At 35.3% G+C, this 15533-nt stretch overlaps 1 protein-coding gene across 13 annotated transcripts in view; it reads left to right on the forward strand.

The window, feature by feature from the left end:
* Ophn1 (oligophrenin 1) overlaps positions 1-15533 on the forward strand; it is a 514511-nt gene that overhangs the window by 136124 nt on the left and 362854 nt on the right. For all 13 annotated transcript variants that reach the window (XR_010046461.1, XR_010046463.1, XR_010046462.1 and 10 more), the window contains 1 exon segment: positions 9406-9501. Coding sequence is in view for 10 of the 13 variants with exons in the window: in NM_001173097.2 (NP_001166568.2) it covers positions 9406-9501 (96 nt within the window). In the remaining 3 variants the exon portion in view is untranslated.

Consider the following 15533-nt stretch of genomic DNA (forward strand, 5'->3'; position numbering starts at 1 on the left):
GCATGGCCTCTAGTCCAACTGCCAGTGAAGTCCTGGTGTAATAAGTATGCATAATACTGTGGTATTTCATTGCATGTATAATCTGCTTTTTTGTCATTGTATTGAGGATATACAACTATTGTTGTAATTCAAAAATCTGCTTTTATCACCTCCTTCCTCTGTTTATAAAATTTTAAAATGATAGGTTTATTGAAATAATTTCATAGCATAGACTTTTCTTTTTAAAATGTATAATTTATTGGTTCAATATATTTAGAACTATGTATCCATCACCACTATCCTATTGATATACCATTTAATCTCCTCATACGCTCGTATCCATTTTCAGTTATGCCCTTTTTCACCCTCCTTTAGTTCCTAGAAACCACTGATATGTCTCTGTATACATGTGTATTTTGGATATTTCACTTATTACACAATGTGTGATTTTGTGTATGTGTGCCTGGCTTCTTTCTCTTGGTATTGTATTTCAAAAAATCTTTTAATTTACTAAAACTATACAGGTAATCTTATAACATCATGTTGTTTCAAAATATGAATTTAATATACTATTTTAAGTTTCAACTCTGTTGTATATTTCAGTACTTTGTTCCTTTTTATGAACTGACCATTCTTATTGTTATTGTTATTCTTATTTTGGTACCAGGAATTGAACTCAGGAGCTAGCACTTACCAGGAAGGCACTGTGCCACTGAGCTAGATACCCAGCCCTTGTTGTTTGGATATACCATCTTTATTTATACATTGGTTGATTTGAATTTCCTTAATGACTAATGAGGTTGAACATCATTTTATTTGTTTAGTAGCCATTTGTGCATCATCTTTGGATAAATGATTTTTCAGATTTTTGTACCTGTTACTCCTAGGCTTTTTATTAATAAGACATTTTTAAAGAACAACTTTAGGTTCATGACAAAATTGAATGGAAACTACAGAAAATTCCATATAGACTCCCAGTGCCAACATGTGCACAGCCTACCCTACAGTCATTATTCTGCATCAAAGTAGTATATCTGTTAGAACTGATGAATCTGTGTTAACACATTATTACCACGTAAAGTTCATAGTTTACATCAGAGTATTCTGTTGGTATTTGTTGTAGTTAGGGATTGTAAACAGAGAACAATTAGAACCAGAAAATGGAATTTATAATATTGTTTTATGATGGTCACTCAGAGTTAACACAAGAAACTACAGGAAATCTATCGACAACACCAAAGACATAGAATATTTAGTCAAGGGCCAAAATCCCACAGCAATGTCCCACATGAGTCCAGATGAAAACCCAGAACTCATGGCAATGCCTCCCACGAGTCCAACTGGAGGTCCAGAGCCCACAAGAGACAGAGCCAGTTCCTTTATGGATCCGTGCCAGGAAGGCCCAAAGGTGGAAGCCAGAAAGTCCATGCCAGTGGGGTGAAGGAGCTGTGCTGATGGGATGAGGGTTCTACGCTGGAGCTGAGAAGTCACACTTACAAAGACCAGGGCTGTCCTGAAAAGCACCAGAGCCACCCTCAGCGACAGAGACCCTGAGATCCTCCAATGATAAGCACTGTCGAGTATATGCCAGGACACCAGTGTGGCGAGTTCATCCTGGAGACCAAGTGGCATACGTCTTCCCCTCCAGAGCCAGGAAGCAATGCTTGATGTGAGGACCAGAGCTTCTCCAGGAGAACCAAAAAGCTCAAACAGCAACACATAAGAGAACCCACAATGCCTCAACACCTCAACATAATAGCTTCTCTTTCTACACTTCTCTATTTATGCTGGCAGCTTTGCTCAGGTGGGATATCTATGCTCAGCACCATGGTGATGTAATCCAGCTGGCCTTAAGTTGACCACCAGTTTTTAATATATAACAGTATTATACATTCTATAACAGTCATGATGAACTTTTTAAAGGTTTGATGATATAAACATCCTGTTGTGGCATGTATGCCATAGATTTGTCACCATTGTTATATAAGTTTAGACATCTGTGTAATGACATGTCCACCATTGTAGTATCCTATAGAATTCTTTTACTTTCCTATAAATCATCTGTGCTGTTTCTGTTTCCTTCTCTAACTCTTAACATCTAACAACTGCTAATCTTTTAAAATGTTTTTTTTTTATTTTACCTTTGCCAGAATGTCATATAGTTGGAATATGGTACCATGCATTAAGTCTCTTCCATATCTTTTCATGATTTCATGAAACTTTGTGGCTTTTTAACACTGAGTAGTATTTCCTTTTCTGTATATTTCAGATTCATATATAATATGTGTGTTATCAAAGGACAGTTTGATTTCTCTCAAGTTTTGTCAGTTATAAATAAAGTGATTATAAACATCTTTGTACAAATTTTTTTGTGTGGGCCTAAGTATTTTGTCCATTTCAGTAAATATTCAATAGTGTGATTACTACATCATATAGTAAGACTGTGTTTTATAACGAATGGTCAAATTATCTTGAAACATGACTGTATCTATTTCCTTACCAACATGTGATGCTGAATATTTTTTCACATGTTTATTTGCTATCTGTAGATCTTCTTTGGAGAAGTATGTACTCAGATCTTTCCCCTACTTTTTAATTAGATTATTTGTTTTCTTATTGTTAAGTTTGAAGAGTTTGATATATCTATTGTAAGGTAGTCTTATCAGATCTGTCTTTTGCAAATATTTTCTCCCAGCCTGTTGCTACTCTTTCCATTGTATTAATGTTATCTTACACAAAGCATAAGTGTTTTGTTTTAAGACAGACTTTCACTTTATCTTGTTAAGTTGCCCAGGCTGATCCTTGAACTCTTGGGTTCAAATTATCTTCCTGCCTCAGCTTGGAGTACAGGCATGTGCTACTATACCTGGCTAAAAGAAGAATTTTTATGTTATTTTAGTTTTTTGAGACAGGGTCTCACCATGTAATTCAGGCTGGCTTTGAACTCACTATGTAGACCAGGTTGACCTTGAACTCACAGTGATCCTCTTCCCTTAGACTCCTACATGCTGGGATTACTGGTGTGCATCATCATGTCTGGCTTGAAGGGAGAAATTTTGAAGAAACTGTAATTAAGTCCACTCTATCAGTTGTTTGATTTTCACTGGTGCTGTGAGCTTGAAAGACAGTGATTTGATGAATATAACTTATTACTTTACAAAAGTCACTGTTCTTACAGAGACTCAGTTGTTTTTCTTGAATAAAGAGTACTTATACTGTTAAGTGTTTAATTGAAATAGAAGATATTATTCCCAAAGTCCTGTTGATACATAAGATAGTCATTACTGTTAGTCATCAGTAAAATGCAAATTAAAGCTATAGCAAGATACTGTATATTTGAATAACTTAAAAATAAATATGTAAATAAAGACATTACTAAGATTTGGCAAGTATGTGGGTCAACTAAAACTCTCATAAGGCGTTAATAGAAATGCAAAATGGTACAATCACTTTGAAAGACATTTTGACCTTTTCTTGTATGGTTAAATGTAATTCCCAACTTTCTCTATAACTCATTGATTGGGCTCTTACGTATTTACACATAAGAAGTTTAAACGTGTTCTCACAAAGCTTATGCATGAATATTTTCAGCAGCTTTATTTGCAGTTATGACAAATGACAAAATACACAAATGTCCTAGATAGGTAAAAGACAGTTAAATATGCTGTGGTTTACGTACACAAAGACATACTACTTAGAAACAGAAACAATGTATTACTGGTACATGTGACAATATGCATGAATTTTTAAAATGCTGCAGACTGAGTAAACCACCAATGAGTATATTCTGTATGACTCCATTTTTATAAAACCCTAGAAAAGTATAGTGAATAGATCATTCTATTTTATCTTGCTAAAAATATAGACTTGCTAAACACAATAGACTCAGACTTATATAGAAAAGTTCATTTTGCCTCATGTTTCTGGAGGTGCAAGTTTAAGAGGTAAAGTCAGGTGGTATTCATGCTGGCAGAATACTGAAGTGGTATAGAGTACCACATAGCAAGAGAGAAAGTAAGTGTGTGTGTGTATGTCAATGTGTCTCTGTGTGGTTTATCTTTCTTTTCTTACAAAGTCACCAAGATTCAACCATGCAGGCTCTACCTTAATGACTGCATCTCATCCTAATCGCTTTCCAAAGCATCCACCATTAAACACCATAAGTTGGATTAAGTTTCTACTCATAATATCTCACTATGTGGGTGCAAAATACCTCACAGTGGAGAACACATGAACGCTTAGGGCTGTGTGGCAAACCTACAGTACTTGTGCTGCAGCAGGCTGTTTGTATCATTGAAAGCTCTAAAAGGTTCACAATCACTGCCTTAGGAAACACACCCTATACATATCTTTAGTAGAGATTAAAAGCAGATTGGTGTGTTCACAAATCAATTAATCTTTGGTCTACCTCAATGCCAGAAAACTTTAATGTGCCTAGAAAACACTATCTACCTGTATTTATAGAAGGCTTAAAGGAAAGGTGTTGAAAAGAAACCAAGGAAGACACCTGTATCAATAATCAGGTGGTGCAGAGGGAACCCTCAAAGGTGCCCTGAAAATTTTAAGATCTGTCATGGTGCACAAAAATGACAAAGGTTTTGATTGGATCATAGAATGAGTTCGCATGGTTTGGAGTGATGTAATAGATTTTAGGTTGGTATGGAAATGCACGTCCCACATACCATGTCTCGGTTATCTGTCTTGGGTCCAGATGTCACTTAATTTATCTAAAATATATATATGAGTCTTTCTTGGCACTTTTCTCAGTATAGAGGCGAAGTATGCGAAGTAACTATGAAATGTTATTGATCAATACCGTTTCTTTTGTTGCTGCTGTTTTGTGATATGTGTATAATAATACCTATGTTTGGGGAGTTAGAAGGAGTAAATCTAAGTGTCTTGTGAAAAATCCTTCCCATCCTTTCAAAGTGGGTGCAGATTTAAGGTTGTGTTGTGAAGCCTAGACTCCTGGAGAGAGGAAAGGTGGGTGCAAGTGATGAAAAGGGGAATTAGTGCAACACTTTTGTTGTTCTACCTTTACTTCTAAAATACTGTAAATGTTGACAGTTGTAGTATTTGTGGCTTCAAAAACATTCAGAAAATTTCAGAAGAGGAGTACTTAATAACTGTATCTTATATGAGATTTAATAAATCCTAGTATGTGTAAAAGAGCAATGTAATAAATATTATTTAATTTTGCTGAGTGAAACATTAAGGGAATGAGGAATTCTAGCTCTGTATTTTTCTTCTGCTGCCTGAGAAGGTCAGAGAAAAATGATTGTTTTCTTGACATGGAGTCAGTTTTGTGATGTCTTTGTTGATGAAATGTAAGATTTGTATAGTCCCCTCACATTTACATGGTCTAGATTTTTTTTTTATTTAAGAGGAAAAAGAGAAAAACACAAAACAAACCAAAGCGGCGTAAGGGTACACGCAATACAGAACTACAAAACAAAACAAAACAAAAAACCATAACAGTAAGAAATTACCTGCTAGTAGATTACACACTATTTTCTTGAAAACAGTTCCTCAAATCACAGTATCAAAGAACACAAGGTGGACATTCAAACAGGGAGACTGCAAACAGCTGTGTTCAATGTTCCAAAAACATTGATAAAGTCAGCTATTTAACACCCCCAAACACACTTGCTGTTATATCCGTTAGAGCTCTTTTTCTTTTTTTTTTTCCCTCTCTTTTTTACAACAAAATTTACACATCTTGGATTTTATTACTCCTTAGTGCTTATTACTTTCTTTGGGGGGGGGGGGAAGAATACAGTCAAATATGGCAAAACAAAGCTGTCAGTCAATACCAAGGATAGACATAGTGCAGCTTGAGACCATACTCATAAGTGAAATAAATCAATCTCGCATGTGTGAATACCGAATAGTTTCCCTAATGTAAGTAATGATTCAAATATATAAAAATATGTGGTAATCATGATTCCCCATTAGGTGGCCTTGAAGCCTTATAAAGTTTTCACTCATTAATTAGAAAGGCTTTATTCTGGGCTTCTTGATATGAAAATATTTGAAGCTAGAGTATATGAAGTTTTACCCAAATATTTCAAGGAAAAAGACACTATGGTAACTACTATTAAGTCAGGTTATAAGGTGGTGAAGTACTAGGTTATTGAAACAGTCATGCTGTGACCTCTATTGTTATATTGTTATGTCCTGTATTACATGGTCTAGATTTAGAGTGTCAAAATTGTGAGAACCCTCAGTAAGTTGGTTGCCAGGCTCCAAACTCTGTAAAATCTATGTTATTATTGTGTTTGTTATTATTTTCAATGTTGTATTCTGAATAAAGATGCTAAATTTTGGGAAAAAACTTTATAAAATGGAAAATATACAAAAGTGGTTGTAAAATTCTTGGCATGTAATTTATTCCAACCAAGTGCTTGCATATTTTTCTTGTGTTTTGTTGTGGAAGACACTTGTATCAATAATCAGGTGGTGCAGAGATAACACTCATTGGTGGCCTGAAAATTGTGCTGGCTTTTCACTGAAAGGAACAGGGGCTGTTGCTAGCTTTGTCAGAAGCTCAAATGTTGTGACTTCATAAGCTCAAATGCTGTGACTTCATAAGTTCAAATGCTGTGACTTCATAAGATCACATGTCTTACATACAAAGACGGGAAATCTGTCTGGAATCTATCTGTTTTCCAGATATCTCACCTCTTCCTTGATTCCGTTCAGAAAAGTGAGCATCCTTGTCCATAGCCTTTGACCCTGAGACACTTCAGATTGTAGTCCCCAGTTACAATAGTCACTGCTAGCTATTTTTAGCCTTCTATCATTTGTTATAAACTTTCTTATTTAGTTACAATTTTCAATTAACATACTGAATTTGTGTCTTTTCAAGCTTTAATGAACATATGAATTGTATTAAAATTGCCATTTTTGATTCTGTAAGTCTGGGATGGGCCTGGCTATGTGCATTTCATTTCAGGTGCTAGGTGTCAATGTTCTTGCTAATCTTAGAACCATTCTTGAAATAGCAAGGGTCATGATTCTGTCTAGATTTCTTGCTGAGGGTCATCTTTTTTCCCAATTTTTATTTTCTGTTAGTACGTGGTTGTAACACATGATTATACTACTTGTGGGGAACTGGCGCATGTATAGAACAAATCTCAATTCTATTTTCAATCTTTTCCTCTTCCATCCCTCTCCCTTCCCCATCTCTTGATTTCCTTCCCTTTTAGAAAATGTCTGACTCCTTAATTCTTATTACCTTTTATTTTGCTCTTTATTTATATCTTGCATTTATCATGTAAGAGAAATAATAAAATATTTCAGCTTGTATATCTGATTTATTTCATTTAACATTATGCTGTCAAGGTTCATCCATTTTTCTACAAATGACTGAAATTTACCCTTCTTATGGCAGAGTAGTACTCCATTCAGTATAAATGCATTTTCTTTTTTTGTAATTTTTATTTTAGAGAGAATAAAACCAAGCAAAATAAAACAGAATAAAACCAATCAAAACAAAACAGTGTAAGCGATATAGGACTTCAAAGGAAGACAATAGTAAATAATTAGTGGCCATAATGCCTCCCGTTGTCTTCAAAATAGCTGCCCATACCTTCAGACATAGTAAAAATCTAACAAAACAGAACAGAATAGAACCAATAAAAAACAGTGAATGTAATAAAGGACTTCAAAACAAGATGATTAAACACAAAATAGCTACCATAATATATCATGTTATCTTTGAAATAGCTGCCCATGCCATTAGATATAATAAAATCGAACAAGACAAAACAGAGTAAAACCAAACCAAACAAAACAATGAAAATGATACAAGACTTCAAAACAAGATAATAAGGAATTAACAATGGCTACCATCTTCAGAAGAAGATCCTCATAGATGCTGCATTGCATTTGTTATCCTCTAAATAGATGTCTGCAATGTCAGTGAAACACTATAACCACTACACGTGTTAAGATGTATTTTACTTCAATAGCTGTCATTGCAGACTGTTTTTCTCTGGATCAGCTGGTTGCTTACTGTAAGTGGCAGGTGGGGGTGGGGAACCTTGACTCTTCTTGTGTCCCAGCCTGTGTGCCATAATGAGCTAGCATCTGGTTCACTCCACAACACCCTGTTCATGGCGCTAGCTTGCAGGGAGGGCTTGGCTTCTTGTTCTTCTCCCCCACAGTCTGTGAATGATGCCAACTCATGGGAAAAGGCTGGCATCTGGGTTCTTCCCCCAGTGGCCTGTGCATGGTGCTGACTTGCACGAGGGTCGGGGGGAGGGAGAGAGGGAGGAAGGGGGCGAGCGCTTGGCTTCTTGCTCTCCTCCCCTATAGTTCGTGAATGGCCAGTGCCACATTTTCTTTATCCGTTCATCTGTTTATGGGATACAGGGGAGAACATCTGTTATAGGCCATTTGTAAGATACAGCTACTATGAATCGTGCTGCTATCAATATGGACATGCATTATCACTATAATGTAATGTCTTTAATTCTTTTGGTGAGGTGCTTAGAGAACAGTTGGATCAAACAGAATTTCTAGTTTTATTTTTTTCAGGAATCTATATTGAATGTCATGTTTTAAAATTTCAATAGATAGTTTCTCAAAAGTATAGCTAAATGTGCTTTATTAAACTTTTACATACTAAAATTCAAAGGGCTAGGGATTTAGCTCAGTGGCATAAGCACCTTCCTGGCAAAAGCAAGGTCTTGAGCTTGATCCTTGGTACCAAAAAAAAAAATTGGATTTACATACTAAAATTCAAAATCATCAATCAAAAATAAACCAATTTTCTGGCCACAACACCCTGATTTGTTTCATTCATTACTTCTTCAGGGAAGGTCTAATTGTAAATACTCTTGTGAGCAAGTGAAATCTGTTCTATTACTAGACAATATCCTAACTAAGACTGCCATTTGATTAACTTGTAAAATGTCTAGGTTCAGACTTGTGTTGTCTTAGACAGGGACCAGGTGTTAGGCAGACTACTTGGCTTATATATGATTCCAGCCTTTTAGATATCTCTAGGGCTTTGAATTCATATACATAAAATGGGAATAATTCTTTATTTGTCAAGTGATTATGGATATTTGTTTTATGAAAGGTGAAAAAATATGTAGTCATTACACAAAATGAAGACTAACAAATACTCAAGAAGATACTACATTTTAAGAATATAACTAAGTGGTTTCAGGTCTTTCAGGTTTTTGGTAAAAGGGATGAGATAGCAGATGAATTGAAGATGAAAACAGGTTTCCTAGCTTTTCAAAGGAGTTCATGAAGTTATCTGCTCTCTTCCTTCTTTAACTTGCAAGTTTTAGTTCAAAATTTTTACTAGAGCATGGATCTTTTTGTTTCTTCTTTTTCTAATTTACTGTAACATATGAGAAAATTTGTCAAAATATAATGATGTTGACCATTTCTCCTGTTTACTTTTTACAGATTACTCCTCTGCTGTTCAGAAGTTTTCCCAGACACTGCAGTCATTTCAGTTTAATTTCATTGGAGATACCCTGACTGATGATGAGGTTAACATTGGTAAGTCTCAACTCCATTTTTCTTGGGCCTCTTGTCTTGGACTGAAGCTGTGGAGGCTCCTTACTTTGTGGATGCAGAGCACTGAATGTCTTAATCCCCTGTGGGATATAGCTAAACCCTTTAGGAAGGCTAAGGAAACCTTCCTTGCCAGTGCCATCTCTGCTTCACCCAAAGCCAGTCAGGATATCTTGTACACCTTCACAGAGGGCTTTTGATTCTGTCTGCAGGGAGAACTTTTCTTTAAACCATGTAATACATGGATATTTTTGTAAAGGACAAAGAGTAATTTATTTATTTTCCAAAGTGATTAAACATAGGATTCCTCTAAGACACAAATTTCCTTGGATAGTTTAAAAATTAGAATTTTTCTTAGTGTAACTCTTTAGCCAACATGAGTTTGAGAATCTCCATTGAGATCTGTATTTAGCAAAATTCTTTATTAGCTGAGTGACATTTGGACAATATACTTATCCTCTTTAAGTCTCCATCTTGTCTTCTATTAAATGGGGCTAATGCCTTTATCTCTCTCACAAGGATATTACAAACAGAAGATTGAATAGTAGTAGAAAAGAAAGAAACTCTGTGTTTGCTTTATTTGTTATGAAGTTAATTAAAAGTCAGAAAACTATGACCATTTAGTCAAATATAGCTTACTATCTACTTTTGTAAATAAAGTTTTATTGGAATACAGTGACACTTATTCCTATCTATATCATCTATGGATATTTCCCACAGTACAATAGCAACGTTATCTAGCAGTGACAGTGACTAGTTGGCTCTCAAAGCTTAAAATATTTACTTTCTGATTTGTTAAGAAAAAGTTACTGACCCTTGAGTGAGTTAATTTACAGCCTTCTGCCACATGAGAACATTGAATCACAGAACTATTATGAATGACCTAATCTGGTTGGAAAAAGTTGGTGATATAATCATATTTATGACTGTTAGAAGGTAAAATATAAAAATGTATTAATAAATGCTCACTGTAATAAATTGGAATAATATATAAAAGTATAAAATAACATGATAAAGGGCTATTCCTGCAGAAGCAGCGTTTAGGATGTACTGGTATATTAAGTATTTTACTAAACATGTATCTGTTTTCTTTGTATGTATTTAGTTTATATTAAATACGTAATATTATATTTTTACCTAACATTTTATCATAAACATTTTCTCATATCACTTAAAAAATTTTTTAAGTTCAAAGGTGGACAAGAAGGTGATTGTTTTGTTTACTATTGTCTCCCTAGTGCGTAGGGTGCCTGACATAGATGCTCAGTACATCTTTGCTAAGTGAATGAATAATATATTCATTATTATACTAGCTATACTTATTTAATATTTATTTCTGGAAATTTATCTTAGTTCTAATTGTTTACTATTATACATAGTATTACAATAACTTTTTTAATGAAAGTACAGTTGTCAGGTAGATATTTGTATTCAGATTGAGTTCTCTTTATTCTACTTCTGGAAATCTACTCTAGTCCAAGAGTATGACTTACTTAAACATTAGGGGAAAAAGTGGTACAAGTTACTAGGATTCAATTCTGGGTTGTGGTTTTAGATTTGTGCTTTTAGATTTGATATTAGATGCTCAGAAGGCCTTTCCATAATGGAATTTTCAATATGGCTCCAAGAGATACCTCAGTAGCACACATCAGTAATCTCTGAGATAGCAGTATATGATTCTAGAGGATGTAGGGGAAAGCCTGAGGATTTTCTGGATTTCCTTCCCTTGGTGATTAGCTCTAGGAGTCATTTGAAATGATCTGTATATGAGATGAGGGAGGAATTTCTTATTGTCCAGATCTTAACATTTGTCACAGCTCTGAAGCAAAATATCCATGCTTTCATTTGGTATTGCTTGGCCTTTTCTCTACCAATGTTGCTCAGTTGCCAATGGTAATGCCTGAAGTTTATATAGTACTGTATCTGCTTTAAATTTGAATTTAGTTTTTTAACAATAGGATATTCTAGTGTTTCCTTTTTGCCAATTTATAATTTTTTTATTTTAAAGAGAATAAAACCCAACAAAACAAATCAGAATAAAGCCAATCAAAACAAAGCAGTGAAAGTGGTACAGAACTTCAAAACAGGATAAGAGGAAATCATCAATGGCTACCTTAATATATCTTGTTATCTTCATACTAGTTGTCCTTTCCATCAGATACAGCAAAGGCAAACAAAACAAACCAGAATAAAACCAATCAAAAGGGAACACTGAGTAAAATAAAACAATAAATTGGAACAAAACAAAACAAGGAAATCCCAGTTACTGGCTGTATTGTGTATTGTTATCCTTCTAATAGATGCTCAGACTACCAACCTTAAATCTGAACAGTTAATCAAATACAAACATTTATTTGTTTTTGTACCTCCATGATGAGCTGGCTGGTTACCGGGGTATGGAGGGGCCTTCTTGATCCTCAGTCTATGCACCAGTTGGCTCACAGAAAGTGCGAACTGGCTTATTTCTTCCTGGGCCCTGCGTGGTTTGTGTGGCTTACCAGAAGGGCAAACTGCCTTCTTGTGCTCCTCCTTGAACCAGCATGGCTTCTCCTACTTTTAATATTTTAATTCACATGTAGGACTTGATTTCCCTGCCCCCTTCTTTTTCTCTCTCTCTCTCTCTCTTTTTTTGTCTTTTTCGTTCTTATCGATACCAGGGATCAAACTCATGACCGCACACTTGCAAGGCAGGCGCTTATGCCGCTGAGCTAAATCTCCAGCCTTGTACTCTATCTTTTTATGTCTGTCTGTCTCTTTCCATGTGAAATACTATCGATAGCCCTTTTATTTTCAAAGGGCTATATATGCATAAGGCATTAAATCCCAAAAAGCATAAAAACATTGGTGACAAGGGTGACTCGCTCACCCTTTCCAGTCACCAAGGGTTCCTTCAGAGAGACAATCACTATTACCAGTTTCTGTCCCACCAGCACTACATTCTACAGGATGTTTCAAAATTTGAGTTGGCTATTGTAACTTACAGTGAATTTGAAAGTGTCAAAAAAACCCCAGGAAGTGATGACCACAGTCATTTAATCAAAACTGGCTTTTCTGATGTAGAAAGATTTTCAGGAGTGCCAATAGTATTCTGTTTGTTGACTAGGATGATAGTTATACTTTTGATAGACTTAATGCAGTTCTGTGTATATGTTTCATGTAATACATGTGCACATATAATATTTAAAAAACAACTGAAAAACTGATGATCTTAATGACCAGAAAGAAAAGATGGAAAACAAAATTGATTCACAGCAGTGTTCTCAGTGGTTTTGATGTGAGTCAAGAAAATAATATCTTCAAAGTGCTGATTTAAAAAAATCTGGAACTTCATATTTTTCAAGAATGAAAAAGTATTGAATGCAATTTTTAATAGATTGAAGGAGTTTATAGTAAAATATACCAAAATAAACTAACTTGTTGAGTCTCTGTTTCCCTCTTCTGTAAACTAGGAAATATTATCTACCTTATAAGGTTATGTGGAGTAAATCAAGTAATTAGAGAGTATATGTCAAGGTACATCATTTAGCTCAGTATCTGGCTTATAGTTAGTCCTTAATAACTCATTCATTATTGACCCTATCAAGAAGCTGGTTGACACTACTTTGTGGGAAAAGGTATTGATTTGCAATTTTATTTCCTAAATCAACTACAAAATGAAAAATGTAGAATCATAAAATGACAGCATTTGCAGAGCAATTAGAGAATATATAGTTTAGTTGTTTCTAATATGTCTTCATATCAGAATTATTTGGCAGTCTTACTGACCCTAAGTCCCAGAACCATTTTTAGACCAAAAGAATCAAAATCTCAATAGTGGAATTTAGGGCCCTGGTTTCTATTATCATCATAATTTCAATGAGCATTTTGGAACCTCAGGGAACATCCCAGCTCTTTCAAACTGTTCATGGATCAGCGTCACCCATCTATTGAAGTACGCATGAAGCAGCAGTGTATTTGTATTGGGTTTCCATGTAAGAATTTGCTTAAACAATGGAATTTTCAGATAAAAAAAAGAAGCTAATAAGATTTAGCATTTATAAACAGAGAGTGATAGAGAAGAGGGGACAAGGGGGAGGGGGGAGAGAATGAGGAAAGGGGAGGAAAGAAAGCTATTTCATCCCTATTCAGGTGGGGAAACTGGGCGCACAATTAGGAAAGTGATTGTTAAAGATCACACACAGTTAGATCGTGTCAGGATTACTACTAGATCAGCAACAAATTTTTATTGAGCATCTGTGCTATAAACTCATTTTTTATGGTGCGTCCATTTAGGTTAGTTTGGAAAGTATCTTTAGGAAGATGATTCTATATCCTCATACTACTGAAGCTAGAAAGTAGATTGTTTCTGACATTATCATAAGGGAATCTGATTGTTCTTTTTGGTGAGGATTCCTGGTTGCTATTTTCTCATCAGTAAATAAATAGTATCCATTAAGAATCATAGAATAGGAATTCATAGACATATAACACATTGCCTGCCTTCTTTCTGTTAAAGGAAGCAGATGAGTAAATAGTCTCTTGGAATGCAGTATGATAAGTACTGTGGTAGAGGTAAGCATACAGTAGCTACTAATCCAGATTGAGATGTGTGTGTTGGGGAGAATAAATAAGGAAAACTCAGCGGAATGATACCTGATTCTTTTTTATGGCAAGGGTGGGGTGTGGGAGGGCATCACATGGATGGGGCTCAGACTGAAGGAGGCACTTACTCTAGGTTTGTGCATACTGGAAAGAAAAATATGCCTTCATAAGTTTTGCAGTTTAGGTGCCCTACTTGACTCACTTATGTCCTGATCCTTTCTGTGTTGAATTTCTTTTATGGTTCATACCTAAAATGTGCACCCCAAAACTTATGTTTGGAGGAGACCTGTGAGTCAAGTAGCTTTTGAAAATACTAGCATTAAAAAGAAGCTGAGTATTTTGCATTAAAGTCATAGGAAAAATGGCTTGAAGGTATCTCCAGAATCAACAAGATCCTACTCATTACAGGCTCAACAGTGCAGAAATATGAACCTTTCATTTGAGAGGAAAAACCTCATCCTCTTGCTATGCAGAAAGTCTGTCTGGAAATTGGTTTCCCAAGATTCACCAGATGGTGAAGGACATAAAATACTTCATGGAATAATTTGAGTTGTATTATGAAGCTTATGGGTAGCAGTATATAGAACAAGAGAGAACAAGAAGCAGAACCCTGGAAGATTCCCTTAACATTAAAAGCCATGGGGGATTACTTGGTCGTTTCATTGGAGAACCTTATATTTTAATCCTGAATTTCAGTGTTATTATCAGAGCAGAATGTTTATCCAATGTTTATACAGTTGAACTCCAATAACAGCTGTCTTCTGTGCACATGTTTGTTGTAACTTCTCCAGAAGTTAACATCATTGGATTTTAGTAGGTTGCATATTTAAAAACATTATTTGTACTCTTAAACTATAAATCATGTTTCTACTGTTGTCATATTAACATGTTTGATGAAGGACCTTTGTGACCACGCTGACTGATGTCAAACTTGGAGACAGATAGTTCTACCAGCCAGCCATTACTGCTGTGTGGGAGTGGAGGGCTCAGGTAAAGTTTGACATTGTCGATCTTGTTCCATGTGAATATTTCATTGTGCCCACTGCAGATTACAAACATCTTGTTTCGGGTGGAGCAGGGTCTAAGAAATAGCCTCTCAAGGACTTCCATTAGTGTCTTTCTTATAAAACCAATTGAAACATCTGTTGAACAATGGTGGCTAAGTTTAGTTGTTTTAGGGTCCTGGAATCCAAAAAGAGGGATAATTAAAATAAACAAGATAAATATTAATATAAAAGGTTGTGCTGAAGTGAAAAGCCATGAGTAGAATCCTGAAAGTCCAGTGATTTTCATGAAGGTCATTGGAGAAAATCTTTTGGTTCTGTAGCACCACTCATGGAGTTTCTTGAAACACTAGACAAGGGATGTCAGTGCTCTTGGTGGCATTGTAAACACATTCTTGGCTGTTTTTCATATGCATCTATTCATGAACTGAG

The sequence above is a fragment of the Cavia porcellus genome, unplaced genomic scaffold (genome assembly GCF_034190915.1).
Source record: "Cavia porcellus strain 051 isolate PalLab524CR breed Dunkin Hartley unplaced genomic scaffold, mCavPor4.1 scaffold_3, whole genome shotgun sequence".
In the NCBI taxonomy this organism is placed as follows: Eukaryota; Metazoa; Chordata; class Mammalia; order Rodentia; family Caviidae; genus Cavia; species Cavia porcellus.